This window comes from Notolabrus celidotus, chromosome 23 (genome assembly GCF_009762535.1).
Source record: "Notolabrus celidotus isolate fNotCel1 chromosome 23, fNotCel1.pri, whole genome shotgun sequence".
Taxonomy (NCBI): domain Eukaryota; kingdom Metazoa; phylum Chordata; class Actinopteri; order Labriformes; family Labridae; genus Notolabrus; species Notolabrus celidotus.
The window spans coordinates 19,950,725-19,969,289 of record NC_048294.1 but is presented as its reverse complement, the minus strand read 5'-3'; the positions used below and the strand labels follow the sequence as shown (position 1 = coordinate 19,969,289).

Sequence of the window (18,565 nt, the reverse complement as noted above, 5' to 3'; positions counted from 1 at the left end):
AATTTGCAGAGGCTTTGCTGACAAAGTTGATGTAGCCACTCAAAACTACCCAGTGGTGCTCCAACTATCATTTTAAAACTTCTAGTTTGGCATCTTGGTTCGCCATTGGTTTACAGGAACCTGACGAGACTAGATTAGTGTCTAGATTCCTTTGCAGGTTGTGTCCCTACTTAATAGTTACTGTAAATTTCACTGGGAGACTATTTTTGTTTGGCAAACAAATATTTATGCAGCGAAAATTGTCGAAAAATGCCTTAGAATAAAACCAAAATACTGGATTACGGATTCCCAGAAGCGACTCATTCTTTAGTCATTTCAACAGAAATTGAAATCCCAACTAACCAACTACGTTGAAGTCAAGAAAAAACTTCAGAATTTATTTAGCACAGCGGTACAAAGGATCACAGAGTACGTGGTTAAAATTTCAGATTGGTTTGCAGAATGTGGCTACCCCCAGCAGAGCTAGCTCCTCCTTGCAGGTTAACATCCTCATGCCTGTGCTGGTTCCTCATTGCTCTGGTGGAGTGGTTATATGTCAGTTTAACCAGACACAGCCTACATACAACTTTATCTCCATTTACTAGATCAACATACTGACAAACCACGCCGTGCTCCCAGATGACATCTGTCAGCTGTGCTCGTTTACATCCAGGTAGTAGAGCTCTAGAGCAGGTAATATTAACCAGAGCTACAGACATGGCTTATTTCAGGAGGCTGAATTACAGCTCAGACACGTGACCGACTTATCAGACCTACAATAACCTAAATATGAATAAGTTGTTGAACCGTCTTGTGATTCTGATGCCGATTAGCGTGGGTAACGACAATAAGTTGACTTAAGACGGCTTTTTCAGTTTGCCATGGCAGCAAATTATCAATGGTAGTCCCAATTTACAAAATCAACATCATGCAGTATTGAAGACGATTTGAAACAAGAGATGTAGTTCTTCAAAGACTTCTATTTAGAATTATTTGAAACCAGTGGAGTTATACAGTGTGCGGATCAGTGAGCTCCAGCTTCTTCATCGGGTGCAGGACAATATTTATAAACCTGTTAAATATGAAATTTATTAAAATCAATGATCTGGTTTTGAATAAGAAGACGGCTATACAGTTTAAGCTCTTGTTTTCCTGCATACTCTTCTGTTCTCATGATGCACTGCACTCATCTCTACATGTTCCATGAATTATCATGTGTACCTGTTTTTGCCAGTCTAGGTATTTGTTAAAGCCGGCTCTCCTCTCCACTGTGTCTCTGCGTTCAGCTGGTTTCCTGGACTATGCTAAACTTTGTGTCTTTGTGATAACAGGCTTGTTGAGAGCAGACAGTGTGTGATCTGACAGACTCAGACCTCCTGCCAAGGTGTCTTTTGGCTCTGGACCAGTCTCTGATGTCTTTTGCTGATTGATGAGAGGCTTTGGGTTGCACTGACAGAGTGGATGAGTTTTTTTTATTTTGTGGCTTTTTGCAGCTTTCAGCAGCTTTCTGCATCGAGCTGACTCTTCATATATAGTTAATGATGTGACAACTCAACACTAACTCACACTGAATCTACTGCATCAGTGAAAAGGACTCCCTGAGGAAAAACAGACACAGGATGAAACATAGAGAACCCTGGTGTTAGTGCAAGAGCTGAGAGAATCCTTCAGTTATCACCTGTTTTAATGCAAATACCACTACATCCCTAAGATTAGGACTATTCCTGTACTGCAACCAGAAACAATCATTTTACCTTGCAGAACAAAAGCTGTTTCCTGTTCGCTGCTGCATCAATCTGTATTTTTGTGTCTTGCAACCTGACTAACCATTTTAAACTTTAATTCATCACAACAAAAGCTGTAAAAGAGGCAGCGATAGCACCATCACTCTCTTCTTCTTCTGCAGAGTAACACGACTGTTTATGTGAATGGAGTTTGTCGCTTTGAAGAAAGAGAGAGAGAAAGAGGAATAGAAGTAATTATTAGTTCAGCATGAGTTCAGACGAAGCCTTTAAAAAGAACCCTGCATAATATTACATGTTGAATTTAATGCATTAATATTATAATTAATATAACATTTACATTTTGAGAGGCTGCCATTTTTATTCTAACCACAAACTCTGGGTAGTGACGTCAAGTAGCCACTCCCCTTGTCCTCAAATTCTCTTTCCCATGCGTGAATGTCATCCGTTAAGCCTTTTTAATTTCAACCTGAGCACAGTGTATTAGAAGAGGACAAGAATCAGGAAGTCACTCTCGATGTGGATCAAAATTAAAACAGTCAGAGTGGTGAGGAGGCTAGAGTGGAGTTAAAACGATGGCGTCCGTGCTGCTCGACTCAGAGCGAGAGAAACAAGGGATGAATATCTGGTATTAGCGATGCGTTCAAGGTGATTAAATCACGAACAGATGGCTCTAAACTCAGCAGTTCACACTTGCCTGGATCATGCATCTGCAGGGACCACTTGTGATGGGATCTCTTTTTCAAATTCTCTCAAAATGTAGAAATCCATCAACCACTGCACATTGAAATGACTTTAAAGTCGCAGTAAAGTCATTTCAATGTGCAGTGCTTCTTTTATTATTTCCCATATGCATGTTCCTACAACCAACCAGCACCTGAGTGCATAAGTTAGGGTATGTAACATGTCTTATTACGCAGAGTTTCTTTTAAAAGAAAATGCATCAACTAATCAAGATCAAGATTCAAGATTTTACTTTGTCATTTCCTTTCGTATTTTCATACTTGGTGAAACAAAATACTGTTTCTCACCTTGACAGTGCAAAATAAAAGACACTGAAGACAGGCTAAAACATTTAAAAACACATTAAAATCACAGAAAACACAGTATTAGCATCATGATAAGACCAAAAGGTAAGAGTGCATCAATCAGTAAAGTGTGTAAAAGTCCGAGCTGGCCCAGCATGCGATGCCGAACTTTTTCTACTTGGTCGTCCTTTGATCGGTCGTCAGTTGAAGTGTGACTGCCTTTTTGAAATCTGACCCTTATTTTGGATATCATGGGGTCTAAATAGATTAAAAGTGAATAAATCTGAAAACAGTTGCAGAATAAAACTTTTAAAGGTTCCAAATGTAGACAGAAAAAGCTGTTCTCTTTAAAGCCATCATACTCCATTGACAAAAACAGTTATTTAAACTGACACAGCCACTTAAATCTGTTAGTTTCTTCACGTCCTCATGTGACTTTGGTGTTCAAAATGTTTAAGCGTGGACCCAACGCGACAGCAACAACACAAAAAACAACCTAACCATTCGATGCAGAGCTTTAGCAGAACATTTTGAGCCATGCAAGGTAGATTGGTTGTTTAGAGTTGGGTAGCTTTAAACAGACAGATGTAGCAGATGTTTCTAGTTTATAAAAAGGATATTACTGGCACAAAAAAACCCTCTATTTGTAGTTATTTTGTCTTGAATATATTATGACACGTCAACTAACAATCTTGAGCCTGTCTGGAGCAAAAATAAACTTGAAAGTTTGTGACTCTACACAGCGTGACTACAGCCAGTTTAGCGGCTGCCGGCTGAAGCAATCTACTGCAGGAAGTCCCAAACTGTTTGTACTCCTCTAGACCTGAAGAAATTAAAAGTATGGGCCAGGTTTAACAAACAGGAATATTCTTCTTACTGTATATTCGCTCGATCTAGAAAAAGGAAGTCCTTGAAAAGATGCTGCAGCAGCGTGATAAAGTTTCCTACTCTCTGTGACGCAGTGATATCTTAACTTTTAGCTTCATTAGAGAAACTCAGCCGCCTTCCTCTGTTTTTGCCATCTTCTGTTTTATCTATATTTCCTTTCTTCTTCATTTTGTCACACAAACCTCTGTTGGGGCTTCTCTGGTCTCCAAACATCACGTGTATCTGTTCCATCAGCTTTCTTTTTTTGCTCTTCAGGCTCAGCTCGTCGTCTCTCTGTAAGGTCATCTTGACATTCAACGAGGATCTGAAAAGATCCGTTTGAGTGTTTCCTGTTCTGTTCTGTTCCTCTCATCCAACATCTCTTTCATCCCTTCACCGTCTTTTCATTCACTCCGGTTTGAAAAGGAAGAATAATGCTTTCTCTTTGCTCTCCAGGTGTCTCTAATAGCTCTACCTCTTCTCACCATCACATGTGAAATGCATCCACACTTGGTGTTTTTGGTGATCATTCCTCACACCGATGATTTGATTTCATGATGTGGGTGTTTAGCTCTTTAATCCAAGGTTGAAAGAAATCCTACTTTTAACCTCAACGTTATTTTAGAATGTGAGAGCAGCCGACCCTAAAAAGACAAACTTGTAGTATCCTTGAAAGCCATCATTGTCATACGTATCAGAACTCTGAAGAGATTGTGCAGGAAACCGAGTCTGAAAAATCACAGACTACAAGGCAGCCTTGAGTTTTTCTCACAATCACAACTTTATTCTTCATATCGTACGACTCTCTTCTCCAAACCTCCGATTATTTTCTTTAACGTGGCTGTTAAATTCTCTCGTAACCCAATCTCAAGCTTGCACAAGTAACAAGATTGCATGCAGACTTTTAGCAGGTTTGTTTACTCTGAGAGCGAAACTCTATTATCCATAAATAATTATTTATTTTGATCCTCTGGTGTGCCGACATCTAAAGGCTGTAGATCCAACATCCCGAGGCTAGAGATAGACTGTTTTTGAAACCGCCTACTATACTAGCAGTACGTACTGATTTGGCCAAAATTCAGTATGTAGTATGTGAACAAGAACAAAATCTGCAGTATGCCAAAACTACCCGGATGTCGTGCTGATTCGGGACAATTCTCAGTTTGCATCGGACCAGTCTCCCTCGTGTAATGCTTCCCATAATGCACAGCCCTCGTTCCGCTTTATCCTTTTCTTCTTTATTGACGGGGAGCATTCCATTTGACAAGGCCACATCCGCTCTACCTCTACGCTGCCCCTGCTGGTCATATACATAATATCCCTGTTCGCTAGTTTTCGAAGACATGCACAGCCAACGCATCAAAACCAGCGCTGTGCATGCATCGCAGCCTTCATGCATTCACATACCTGTAGTTAACAGTGAGTAGACCTCCATCCTCAGTGCTGAAGTCTCACTTTAAGGTGCTTTAACAGAATAATCTTGTTCTCCTGGTGGTGGTTCTCTGTGCTCTAGGCTTACTGTACCTTTTCCAAACTTGTCTTCTCAGTAAAGTTTCAGAGTCACACTTGTATCTGTTGATCTCATGACCTCTACGTTACGTTTCCAGGTCATCCGCTCATCTCTTTGTGTCTTTGTTTGTGTGTTTGCAGATTCCCTACAAGCCCAGCTGATCAACATGGGAGTGATTCCCACTCTAGTAAAGCTGCTCGGCATCCACTCCCACAACACAGCCCTGACAGAAATGTGTCTAATTGCCTTTGGGAATCTGGCGGAGCTCGGTGGGTTTACATGAATACCTGTTCAGGGATGCTAACACGCTATTTACCTTTAATTAACGTCTCACCTGGAGATATTAAACTGGATTTACTGTGAGTCCCTGGATGCATAAACGGGTCCAGGTAGACGAGAGGTTTTCTTCTCGTTCATGACTCACCTGTGATTTTTCTTGGGTGTTTTCAGAGTCGAGCAAAGAGCAGTTTGCCTCCACCAACATCGCAGAGGAGCTGGTTCGTCTCTTCCAAAAGCAGACCGAACACGAGAAGAAGGAAATGATCTTTGAGGTTCTGGCTCCTCTGGCAGAAAACGGTAAAAAGATTTTATTTTTTATGGTTTAACAAAAAGCCATTTCACCATCTGAGAAGTCTGCAGATGAAAACACAACCCAGTGAGAGTCTGCAGTGTCCTCTCATGCATTTAAATGAAACCATGTCCACCTACTCTGTAGTAAATTATCCTCAGTGTGAGTCATGCTGCTGCAAACTGCACAGTCATAGCAGACAGATCCTGCATTTACTCAGCTGCTCTCTTTAAAGCTTAAAGAATGTCTCCGTGTGTGTTTCAGTGTCTGTTAAATGTGTGTGTGTGTGTGTTGTCGTGTGTGTGTGCTGCCTGTTGTTATCACCGTTCCAGGCACTCAGGGTGCTCGTACATTGTCAGTCTCCAGGACAACGTCCTACTTAACTCCACTCCAGAGAAACCTTGTTCTCTGCTGCCTCTCCATCTCTCTTCTGGTTTGTCACTCTGCATGTTCGCTAGATTTATGGACACAGACATTAACAGTAATCTGTGGAAGCTTCACAGCTGTGATGGAAAGGGAAAGGATGATGTAGAAGTGTTACAGAGACCAATACAGATTTATTTTTCAACGTTAAAGTGCTTGGGTCTAAAGCAAATAGTTTTTATGTCAGGGTTTTAAGGTCAGGACAAAATGTTCAAATGGTTCAAGATAAACAAGATGAAGTTGGAGAGGAGAAGCTGGAAGCTTTTATTAATCTTGTACAGGACTGTAAAATTGCTATTATAAGCTGCTTTTCCACAGCAAGAACTTTAAGGAACTATAGGTGCATTTCGACCAAGCGTTCCAGGGTCTTTTAGACCCTTATTCCTCCAATCGAAACACACATAGTTCAGGGGTAAAGTTCCTGCGGTTTAAAAACGCCTCATGTGCTCTTCGACAGCAGGAACCAGGGTGTAAGTTTAGTTCCTGGGTAGTTAATCTCCCCTGAAAAGTCCCTGCTACAGGGGTAGTACTTTCCAAAGATCTGGGAACTTTAGGGAGCGGGGCCTGCAGTGCTGAACGTTTCTGATTGGTAGAGTACCCTCAGTGTTTTTATTTCCCCCTCCGTCCACAATAACATCACACACACCTGTGATTCACTTGGTTTAATAACTCCTGAACATTGGTCTTCTCTGAGCCTGATAGTGTGAATGCGTCTCTGTCAGCTCCCGGTGTTACAGTCTGAAGAGTGACCCTGTAAACTGGAGACCTTCAGCTGAACGTGTCAGTGTTTATGGAGTTTACAACAGCTGTTGAAACACAGAAGGAGTCCTCGGGAATGCATCCTAGTTTAGATTTTATTCAAATGTCCAAATATCCTCATCAGATATTTAATGATCATCTAAAGACGTTTGTGAGGGATGCATCCGGCTGAAAGTCTCCAGTTAACAGGGTCGCTCTTTAAACTGGAACACCGGCCCATCTCTGACATGGCTTTTAAAATCTGTCTTCTTGCTTTAAGTCGAGCGTTTCAGGCGTTTTGAATCCTCTTTGTCTCTAGAGCTCGTCTCCTTCCAAGTGTTGATTCAGTGAATCCATCTGTAATAAAGCACGATCGAAAACAGCACAAGAGGAATCTCCTTCATGCTAACAGGCTAACTGTGGTGTCACACATGGCCTCTCTGTCTACTTCTGTGGTGTCATCTTTGCCTTATCTCTTTCTTACTGCCCTTTACTGGTCTGGTGGTGTAGTGCAATTACTTTTATTTCTTTCCCATATTGTCACATGTACACCAAACTAGGGCTGCAGCTTTCGATAGTTGACTTGTCATCGTGTCTTCTTCTCAAATGCATCACAGACATTTAGCCCCCACATATTGGTGATTGTATCACACAGTGTTACAAACAGTTATTCTTAATGAATTCAACTTCAAATATTTTCATTAAAGCTGCAGTCTGAAGGGTAGAGCTTGTAGAGTAAACCCTGGTTAATCAGACTCACTGTACTGTAGCTCTTCACGGACACACATCCCTTTATTGTGCTCCATGCTCTGCAGCCCTGTGTTGGCATGCAGAGCCATGACTGGTCCCATGTGATGCATCCGTATATAATGCAGCACTGCATTGCAGCTGCAGCAGTGTGCTCCTCTCTGACCGCCTCCTCCTCTTCTCTCCTCCTCTCAGATGTGATAAAGCTGCAGCTGGTGGAGGCCGGCCTGGTGGAGTGTCTCCTGCAGGTGGTGGCTCAGACAGTGGACGGAGAGCGGGAGGAGGACATCGCCCAGCTGAAGACCGCCTCGGACCTCATGGTTCTCCTGCTGCTGGGAGGTAAACACGCCCAACATCAACCTCTATAAGAAGAGTGAAACTTATCTTTACTCAGATGATTTATGTCCAGGGTTAAAAACACAGAAATCCAGTTTCATAATTTCTCCTGAACCTCGACTCAGAAATCAGCTCATGTGACAGCGGTTAAAAATTCATACTCTCTTTGTTGCAGCACAGACCCAGAGCCAAACGCACGAGGTCATCAATAGAAAGAAATCTCCCCTGACTAACTTAAGTTCTGTTCAGATATTTAAAGTGACCATGAATATGAATGTCTTCTGTCCAGCACTGATGCAGAGCATTAATAATTCAACCTCTAAATATTTTATCACAGCATGCTGAACTTGAACATGGTGTGTTATTAATATACATAATAGACCCATTGCAGCTCGGACTACATGGTACCGGCCTGATTAGAGCTCCAGTGGGTTCATTAAGCACACTGATAAAATCTAATAAGATCCAGTTCTACAGCTGTGCAATGAAATCTGCTGCCTCAGAAACATCTATCAATAAATTACACTCAGGGTCTTTAATGAGCATCCACCAAGCACTGAATGCGTGCAGATTTTCACATTAGCAGGTAAATCTCAGATGGCCACATATAAGGGATAATGTATGTGATGTAATTTATGATTAGCAGGAAGTTATGGGAAATAGAATCCCGACAGGGGTCTTGTCTCACCCTGTCAGGATTATATTTCCTGTAACTACCTGCTTACCATACATTATCCCGCTATTAACTTAAATACAAACACGTTTGTAAAAAACATTAAATATTCCTCAGCAGTTAGCGTTCCTTGGCGATAGATTCTTATCTGCCTGTTGTGGTCAATTTAACATTTTTCTGTTACCATGAGAGCCTGATTGATGTTCTTCCTGAGAGATGATGCAATCTACGCTCAAGTAAAGAGCACATTCTCCACTCGCTGTGATAGCCACGCCCTTTGAGTTTGTTTAAGTCTTAAGTCTCAGGAAGCCGAAAAAGGGTTTCAAAGTTCTTTTTAAGTGAAACTGTCACTAGGGGCTGTATTTTTTAAAGCTGCTGGGAGTGGTTGAAAAGCCAATAAGCCCCGCCCATTTTTGACCTGACAAATGTGCACATTTTCTGAGTTCTTTTAAGTTCTTGAGTGTGTTAAGGTCCAGAAAAGTTTGATTTGTTCAAAGAAAATCTGTGAAATATTCCACACTGACTGTCTCATGAAACAGTTTGATCTAAAGTCTCTCCTCCGTTGTGTAGATGAGTCCATGCAGAAGCTGTTTGAAGGAGGGAAAGGCAGCGTCTTCCAGAGAGTTCTGTCCTGGATCCCGTCTCACAACCATCAGCTGCAGCTAGCCGGGGCCCTCGCCATCGCCAACTTTGCTCGCAATGGTAAGAAAGAGGGACTTTTTCAGCAGCAGGAAAAGTCCAAATCTGTGGAAGGGATGTCTTAACTGTGACATAAGTACCATGGCTCTAACATGGCACCTGTACCTTCATATTTCTCCCCGTGTTTAGATGGAAACTGCATCCACATGGTGGACACTGGTATCGTGCAGAAGCTTCTGGAGTTGTTGGATCGACACGTTGAAGAAGGAAACGTCACAGTCCAGCATGCAGCACTGAGCGCCCTGAGGAACCTGGCCATACCTGGTGAGCTGCTGCATCAGAATAACTTACTGAAGCCTGCACGCACATAATGATAATCTGTGAATATTTATGATGTTAGAGTAGTGTTTGAGCCTCTCGTGTGTCCTCTCTGCAGTGGTGAACAAATCCAAGATGCTCTCAGCTGGCGTGGCAGACGTGGTGTTGAAGTTCTTACAGTCAGAGATGCCTCCAGTCCAGTTCAAACTGCTCGGGACGTTACGTATGCTCATCGACACACAGGGTACGGACTTTTCACCTCCTACTTAATTCACAAGAATCATCATAGCTCTGGAAACACATCAGGCTGTGAAGCAGCTTGTAGAAATCTCCACCAGCTCTGGTTTGATTATTGGTTTCATAACAATCTGAGTCATGAAACTGTAAATATGGTTGGTACCGCTCCCGTCCTTCACTACAGATGGTTTTAAAGCTGCTTCTGTGGCTGAAACTTAAACTTCTGTCTGAGCTTTCAAAAGTTAACATGTGAGTCATCTCCTGTTTGTGTGTGTTTCTGTGTTCAGCTGAAGCAGCAGACCAGTTGGGAACCAATGGGAAGCTGGTGGAGCGGTTAGTGGAGTGGTGTGAAGCCAAAGATCACGCAGGAGTGATGGGCGAGTCCAACAGACTCCTGTCTGCTCTCATCCGACACAGCAAGTCAAAGGTCTGACAACCGGATTCTCACACTGATTTTAAAATGCAGAATAACTTAACACTCTCTTTATCAACACTCTGAAGTTCCTGTTCCGTCTTTTAATCTCAAAAATCTACAAATTAGTCTGATAACTCTAGGATTTAGTCTGAGAATTCTAGAATTTAATCTCAGAATTCTAGAACTGAGTCTGAGAATTCTAGAAATTAATCTCAGAATTCTAGAATTGAGTCTGAGAATTCTAGAATTTGATCTTAGAATTCTAGAATTTAGCTTCAGAAATCTAGAATTCTTACATTAAAGTCACAATTCTGAGAAAAATAAATACTTTTTTAAAATGTATTTATCCCTGATAAATGTTATCACCCATCCCTTGTATGGAGAGCAAAGGAGGCTAAATCTTCCATAACAATATCCTGGCTCTCATGGGTGACACTGTGATGACAGTTCCCCTTTATAAACAGATATCTGCATGAAGAGCAGCTAACAATCAGTTTAGATCAAACATTTACACTGAGACACAAATCTGCTTGATTCAGGTGCAAACTTGAAACATGTTAATTACAAGTTAATAACATTTTTCTTGGGTTTACTGCTGAGGCGAGGTGAAGCCTCTGTGACTTAGTGTTTGCAGTGAAGCTGAGACTAACCAGAAACAGATGAACGATGTGTGTTTATGTTACAGATGTTTCTGAAGGGCTGATATTCGCTTCTCTCCTGATTTGAACACATGGTCGCTTCTCAAGATGATAATTTGACTGTAAAAACTCAGATGTTTATTGCTAACAGCTAGCTGCACTGAGGAGTTATTGTTGTTGTTGTTGTGAGACAGAGGGCGATGGGTTCAGAGAAAATGAAAGCAGAAACTAAGTCATCATTTGTTTTTTCATTTATGATTTTTTTAATGTGGGTTTCAGGAAGTGGTCAGAACAGTCATCCAGGGAGGAGGCGTCAAGCACTTAGTCACCATGGCAACCAGTGAGCATATGATAATGCAGAATGAAGCGCTGGTGGCTCTGGGACTCATCGCAGGACTGGATCTGGGTAAGAACTGAAATTCAGATATTGATTATTTGTATTGACTCTCTTTATGAGCCTCTTGACGAACAGAGGAGTCTGCAGGGAGTTTGCTCTGATTAGAAATCCTCTGTGATGGAGGACAGCGTTTGAGTTCATGCGTCAGTGTAAGAGACGAAACGTGAGATTGTGAGTCTGGACAAGGGTCTGAATTGTCTGCAGAATAGTCCAGTAACCACACTGCTTCTTTTCTTGCATGCTTTATGCTAACCTTTGTTTCTCGGTTGATATTATGTATCTCTTATTTCTGGGCTCCAGTTGCAGCAGAGAAGGACTTTGTGGGAGCCAGTCTGGTGTCAGTGCTTCACAAACTGCTGTCAGACGAGAGGAGCGCTCCAGAGATCAAATACAACTCCATGATTCTCATCTGTGCTGTCATGGGATCAGGTGAGGCTTCTACAGTCATGTGATACCTGTGTTTCTTGAAGTGAGTTACACTGTGGTCAAACACAGGACACTTCTCACGCACCTCCTCTTCCTCCTTCTCGTCTTCTCCCCTCAGAGCCCCTCCATAAAGAAGTCCAGAGCCTGGAGTTCATCGACGTGGTGTCCAAGCTGCGTGCGCACGAAAACAAAACGGTATCACACCAGGCGTCGCTCACAGAGCAGCGGTTAACTGCCCAGAGCTAAATGACTGTGTCAAACCCCGCCCACCTCCACACACCCTTCACCCCGCCCAATGCCTGCCTGACCTAAAGACCACCCGACGACACCTCATGATGCTCCCCCCTCCCTGTGCCCCATCGTCATGTGCCAAGGTACCATGTCGCGTTAACTGCCAGCCAGACATACGGTCATGTCTCCGCCCCCAAATCATCTGCCCCGCCCACCTCCACCAGGGTCAGACTTAAGCCCCGCCTACCGCCACCAGGGTCAGACTGATGTTCTGAGTATTTGACTTATGAATAGCCTTCACAACTGTTTTTAGACCTCTGTCAGACGCCAAAACTCTCCTGAAAGCCATAACATTGAGATTTATTAAAGCAGTGGAGCGGCTCCATGGAGCGGGGCAAGGCAGGTGTAGTTTCAGGTGTTAACCCTTTAGAGCCTGGGAGAACTTTAAACTGGACTGAGGAGGGAAAAGCTTGTTTCAGGGTGGGATCCTCGAAAAACAGAGACAAATAACAGCCCAAACTTCCCTGAGTCTTACATGTAATAAAATCAAACAAAGACTGTTAGGAAGTAGGTTTAATTTTGGAGACTTGTAAGAGATAGAAAAGGGTTTACATGTAGAATATAAAATATATATAATTATATATATATCTTGTGAAAACAGCGTCTGTCTCTGGCCGTGGCCTCCAGGTAGATATCTTGTTTACTGAGCTGATTATTTGATTTGATATGAAGCTTTAAACGCTTTTCAACATGCACAACAGGTCAAAAGAGTATGTCTACCTGTAGCAGAGCTAGCTCTAGCAGCCTTTAAATTTACCTTAAAGTCAAGAAAACACTAAGAGTCTCACCTGTGCTCGTTTACATCCAGGTAGTAGAGCTTTAGAGCATTAGGGCAGCAGACATCAACCAGAAATACAGCTCCAGCTAGTGGAGAGAGGCTGAAATTGAGTTGATGAAACCTGCTCATCTTTTGTTGATATTAGAAGTCAGGTATCGGCCACACTATTATGTACATCTGAGTCAGTATCAACCTTGATTTTCACATCTGTGCGTCTCTGTTTTCTGGTTCCAGTCTCTGATTCCAGCTCAAAGTTTCTTCCTTCCTCTCTGCGCTCTGAGACAACGGGCAGTTTTTCAAACGTCAGGCTCTCTGGGGTCTAAAGGGTTAACCCGCTCTGAAACTCTGTCTGCGGGGACGTTTCTCAGACGTGGACACCATTAACTCCCACGCTTTCTTTCAAAGTCACCTCCGTCAGTCTGACCCTGGTGCCCTCCTCTACTTGTGCATGCATCTTCTGCTACAAGTAGCTCCTCGGAGCTGAGGCGCCATAAACAGCCAAACGCAATAGATAAGAGACGACACTCTTTACGACCATAGCTGTGATACCATCCGCCGGTAAAACAAAAAAAAACACCCACCAGTGTAAAATGTGCACAAAAGAACAAAAAAACTTCCTGTCGTGATTTTTCTTTCATTTTTAAGAAAAGCAGCCATCCATGATGTGCCCAGTCGTGTCCCATGTAGCTCGAGTGTAAATTGACTAGAAACTGTGCATGTTTTAGTCCTGTTCAAGGTGTGACCGTGTTCATCTGACCTCTCAGCCGCTCACATTCTCCACCGTCGTCCGTCACACACACCTCCGGTCGAGCACACTCCTTTTTTGCACTTGTTCCTCGAGATCTGGAGATTTTATCAAAGTTTGTAACTCCACAGATGTTCAGACGCTCACACACCTGTACAGCGACGACAGAGGCTCCGCAAGCCTCCTCGACATCACCAAGAGAACCACGTTAAGACCAGAGTCTGTAAGTGAGGTCCGGCTCAGATCCCAGACTCAGAGCAGAGGAAGAAGTCCTGAGGAGTTGTCAGAAGTTGCAGAAGCTGAGAGAGAGAGTTTAGAAATAAAACCACAAGGTGCAGAAAGTATGACGTCGTCTGAAGAAGAAACGTCTCTCCAGGAATCATGAAATCTAGAAAGTTAAAGACGATTCAGGAGATATTTCTTCCTCAGACTGAATCACGTTTATAAATCTGATTTTTGCTGATCACAGTCTTGTTTGTTTCACAGTCGAGAGCATTTAAAGTACGGAGAAGATTATTCTTTCATATTTTCTTGATGGTAAGGACGAGGTGGCATGAAGAGCAAAGAAGAACAATATATAAAATAGTTATGAATGAGAGTTTGGCTTTGTTCAGGCTGCAGGAAAATCTGATTTAAAGAGGGACTGTCGCCACTGTTTCTAAACAATCAGGCGTCGGGCTTGACCTCGGAGCAGGATGTGTCGTTATCTTTGAGTCTTTAAGGACTACTCACCTCCTGCAGAGCTTCTACATCAAACAGCCTGCAGGAAATTCATAAAAAGAAGAAGACGTCCACATCCGTGCAGCTCGTGTTTCCAGGCGTAATGTGCTCACACTACAAAAGCAATGAACCTGTTTCCTCCCTGCACGCTGCAGAGCACGTCGTCCATCTAATCACTCTTTATCTGGATCTTTGATGGACATTTGTTTTGCTCTCTCTGTGAACAGATCTCAAACAATGATCCCGCTGAAGCTGCACCTAAAATGCGTCAAAACCTTTGCGTACGACATTCAAAGCAGCCTAGGAAAAGACGCTGAAAAAGCTGCGAATACATTCGTAAAAAACAAAGATTACCTCCTCAAATTATTCGGACTGGATTGTTATCAGAGGACGTCTGTGTCCTCAAATATGAGAGGTAGAATTTTTACTTCCTGGTCAAACACACAGGCTTAAAAAATCAGATGATCTCTGAAATGATTACAAACTATTAGGGGTCCTCAGGTTACATTAATCCTGTGTGAATACAGTTTACGACTAGAACTTTTGAGACATAATCTGAGCCCCAATCTTCAATCTGATAGTTTAAAACGGCATGCTCATGTCTGTTTTTGCAGAAGAGTGTCAGAGCGAGGTGTGACAGAAACGTGACGAGGTAGAGTAGAATCGAACCATCGAGGTGAAGTCGAGTTCTCAGATTAAGAAACAGGGTTTAAAGAGTCAGAGGGGAAGATCACTTTTCTTTTTATATATTCAGATTAAGTCAGATTATAATTATCGCCCTCTGATTTTTTTAAAGCCTGGCACAGAATCTGAAAGCTCAACTTTACTCTCAATTCTATTTAACAAATTTAAAATATTTTCCTGTCTCATTTTTTTGACACTCCTCTCCGTCAGACCTCCTGAAAATAATCTGGATACTCTGGATCTAAAACGCCCAAACACAAGTCTTCAGTCTGAACAAAGCCAAAGATTTTATAAAGTGAGTGGTCGTTTCTGAAAATCAGAGCCCCGTTGGCTCCAGAGAGAAGAGAGAGAGAGTAACACACAGCCTCCGTCGTCCCTCCGTGTGTGTTCAGTGTGTGTGTATCATCGTATCGCTCGAAGTCGAGAGTCTGGGATCTTACGAGAACGCTTCGACAGTCACTGCAGTCACCTCCACATCAGCACAGCGCCCCCCAGAGGACAAACCCTCCCTCCGTTCTAATCAAAGGGGTGTGTGCTCCTCTCAGCATGTCACACTCTGTTACACACACACAAACACACACACACGCACACACTCAGACATGCTGTGGTCCTGCTTTCTTTTTTAAAGGTATGAATGGTTATTTATCAGATCTGTGCTCTTTACAGACACATGCCAGTGGAGATGTATCCATAGTAACTGCGTAAAATACAAATATAAACTTAAATGTTTGTTGTAAATGTCATGAGTTGTACATTTGGAGGATTGTAACTCAGCAGAATATTAAAAGATGATAGCTGGTCACGTGTGGTGTCTGTTTATTTTTACAAAGTGAAGAATTAAAAAATTCAGTCAAGTCTTAAAAATAAAGAAACAACATAAAAATGCACGACATGTTCCTTTAAGTTCATCCAAACGCAGTCCTCAAAGCCTGTTAATGAAATGATTCATTCACACACATACATTAAGAGCTGCGCAGGATGAGACATGTTGGTGACATATTTACGCAAAGAGAATCATAGCTGTCCCTTATTCTCATCTCTTTAGAGAACCCTCTTTTATTTGATTATATCCTGTTTCCTGCAGGTGAGCGACAAACCCTGCCTTCAAAATAAAAGCCCAAACCAGCTCCAACAGTCAACACAAAGAAATAGGAAACCAAACCATGTATCAAATATATTACAGATAAAAATAGAAACATTTTGAGGGATTTCCCTCCTCATTAAGGGCTCATTTATTCCACCATTCTCTCTTTGACCTCCATGAAGTTTCTTTTATTTTCCTTCCTCTCCGTCTCCCCTATGATGTAGATTAATGAAGCTCAGTCACTCTTTCTGTATGCTCAAAAATGTCTTCAACTTGCCTCCACTCCTCTCTCTCCTTTGACTCTGAAAACTGTAAAACTAACTTCACTCGAATCAAACACGAGGCAAATATTCTCAGATGCAAATGTTAAACCCTGATTCCTAATTTAAAAGAACCTCACATATAAGACTGCATAATGTGAGAAGTATCTGCTATGAGCAGTTACACCATTCAATATCAGGATAACAATATGAAGTGCAATAAATAAACATATTACAGAGTGCAGATTGCACAGTTTCTGCTGTTCTTTACGTCCCTCTTGAATCCAAAATAAATCCTAAAAGCAGTTTTCATATTGGAATAAATTCAGAATTTTGCAGAAGGTGTTGAAATGACCCTCAACTTCTCTGTTTACAGACTCAACGATATGTCCATTGTTTGGAAAAACGTTCATCTTTGGTGAAGATTAGTGCTGTTTGATTTAGTTACTGAATAAGAAATCACAAGCAACACATCTGCTGAAGTTCACCTGTTTGCTGGATGTTAAAAAGACCGACCTGGCTGGGACTTTGTCATCAAAGTTCTTCAAACCAAAATCCACAAGAAGCCACTAGAAGGACTGTTTGATACGTCTCTTTCCCTGCATGTTAGGAAGTGAAAGGGAGGACAGCATTGCACCAAGATGCACTTTCAGTGACATCACCCATCTGTTTCTGAAGAGGTCAAACGATGGAGGTCACCATATTGGACTGGGCGGATCCAGAAACGAGCAAAGCGGCAGACTTCATGCTGTAGCCCTGCCACCTGGTAAACAGCCACAATGCTCCCACCTTTCCTTCAAATTAGCCACGCCCACAATTATGCCCAAATACGCAGAACTCTTTAATATAAAATAGTTAAGTGATTAAGAACTTCAACCCCTTCAACATAGACAAATAGCACTGTAAAAACTCAAAAAAACAAGTGAGTGTTTAATCTAATTTTGAATAAAAAAGTATTATTAGAATAAACACAAGCCACATTCATAAGACAGGTCCAAATAAACATCTCATTTCAAGATATAACAAACCAGAAATAAAAAATCTGTTGACGGACTAAGAAAGATTCACTCATGATGCCCTCCAGAAGCTTAAAGCTCCAGTTAATAACTTTCAGTCTGTTTTGATTTTGGTGACAGCAGTATTAATTTCAGTCTGTTTCATAATCAGATAAAAACTCCTCACTGGAGCTTTAATACGCATCTATATTTTTAATTAATACAAGGAATTCAGGACTTCTTTTTGGTTCGTAAAACCTTGATGTAACTCATTTAAGTGGATTCCTCAGGTACATGTGGCTTATATGAAGTCCAGTAAGATATGTTTTAAAATATATAAGACATGCTTTGAGTTTTCGCAGGGAAAGAGGCGGAGCTTCTCGTGGCCTCTGGGTAAACAGCTATAACATGCTCCCCTCAAACTGTACGAGACTGAATCAGGCTGTAAACATGTTTAATTCTGCTGTTGGAACACCCTCTTTAATACGGGCCATGAGGGGATTTCTTCGTGTTTCAGCCAGTCTCTATTGGACACTGCGGTTATTGCGACTTTTGTATTAGCTTTAATTTTCAACACAGGATGTTTGTTGCTTGTTATTTGCTTGAATCTTATCATATTACTATGATGACTGGGACAGGTGAGAAGTTAAATTAGGTGCACACACACTCTGAAATGTGAATTTTACTGCCCTGTATTTAAAGAAAACATTTACACCCTCAATCAAAACTAGCAAAACAAAGGGATTTAAATCGAAGTCCACTTTGTAAAGTGTCTCGTTTTGTACTCTAAGTCTTTCCTCATGTCCAGTTGTCTTCAGTAAATTCAGAGCAGTTTGTATCGGCAGCGACAGACTGTGAAGATGTGCAGAGACATCGACAGACGATGTGTGGGAAGCTGCGACGCATCAACAAACCAGAGAGCTGTGTGTGCCAAAACACAGACGACAAAACACTCCACAGTCCCATGTTTGCTTTTTTTTCACCTTTATTAATTAATTCAACTCTATTAAAACAGTCTGATTTCAGCAGGACATGAGAGGAGGTAGTTACATTACAATGTTTGTGGGAGAAAGTGTGATCATCTAAACAATCCTCAGAGGTGAAGCAGGAGGTGACGAGTGAGAGGTCTACACCACCAAACAACCTCCCACACCTGGCACGACAATCTGCAGTGAGAAACCTTTAATGTTCATCCAGACGTTAGAGAACCAAAAACGCTCAATACAATAAATAATTAGCTTCATTAATCCCTTTTTTAGGAAGCTTTGAATGTTTCCAACGATATCAATCCAAATAAACAAACAAGTGACGCATGCTTTCAGCAACA

The 18,565-nt window shown here is 41.9% G+C and overlaps 1 protein-coding gene across 2 annotated transcripts in view; it reads left to right on the top strand.

Moving 5' to 3' along the window:
• rap1gds1 (RAP1, GTP-GDP dissociation stimulator 1) overlaps positions 1-15,701 on the top strand; it is a 34,492-nt gene extending 18,791 nt beyond the window's left edge. For both annotated transcript variants that reach the window (XM_034676429.1, XM_034676428.1), the window contains 10 exons: positions 5,267-5,395; positions 5,577-5,702; positions 7,798-7,941; positions 9,182-9,313; positions 9,440-9,574; positions 9,687-9,812; positions 10,093-10,232; positions 11,138-11,264; positions 11,556-11,684; positions 11,800-15,701. In XM_034676429.1, the coding sequence (XP_034532320.1) occupies positions 5,267-5,395; positions 5,577-5,702; positions 7,798-7,941; positions 9,182-9,313; positions 9,440-9,574; positions 9,687-9,812; positions 10,093-10,232; positions 11,138-11,264; positions 11,556-11,684; positions 11,800-11,927 (1,316 nt within the window). In that variant the 3' untranslated portion in view covers positions 11,928-15,701. The remainder of the gene's footprint in view (positions 1-5,266; positions 5,396-5,576; positions 5,703-7,797; positions 7,942-9,181; positions 9,314-9,439; positions 9,575-9,686; positions 9,813-10,092; positions 10,233-11,137; positions 11,265-11,555; positions 11,685-11,799) is intronic.
• The last annotated feature ends 2,864 nt before the right edge of the window (positions 15,702-18,565 follow it).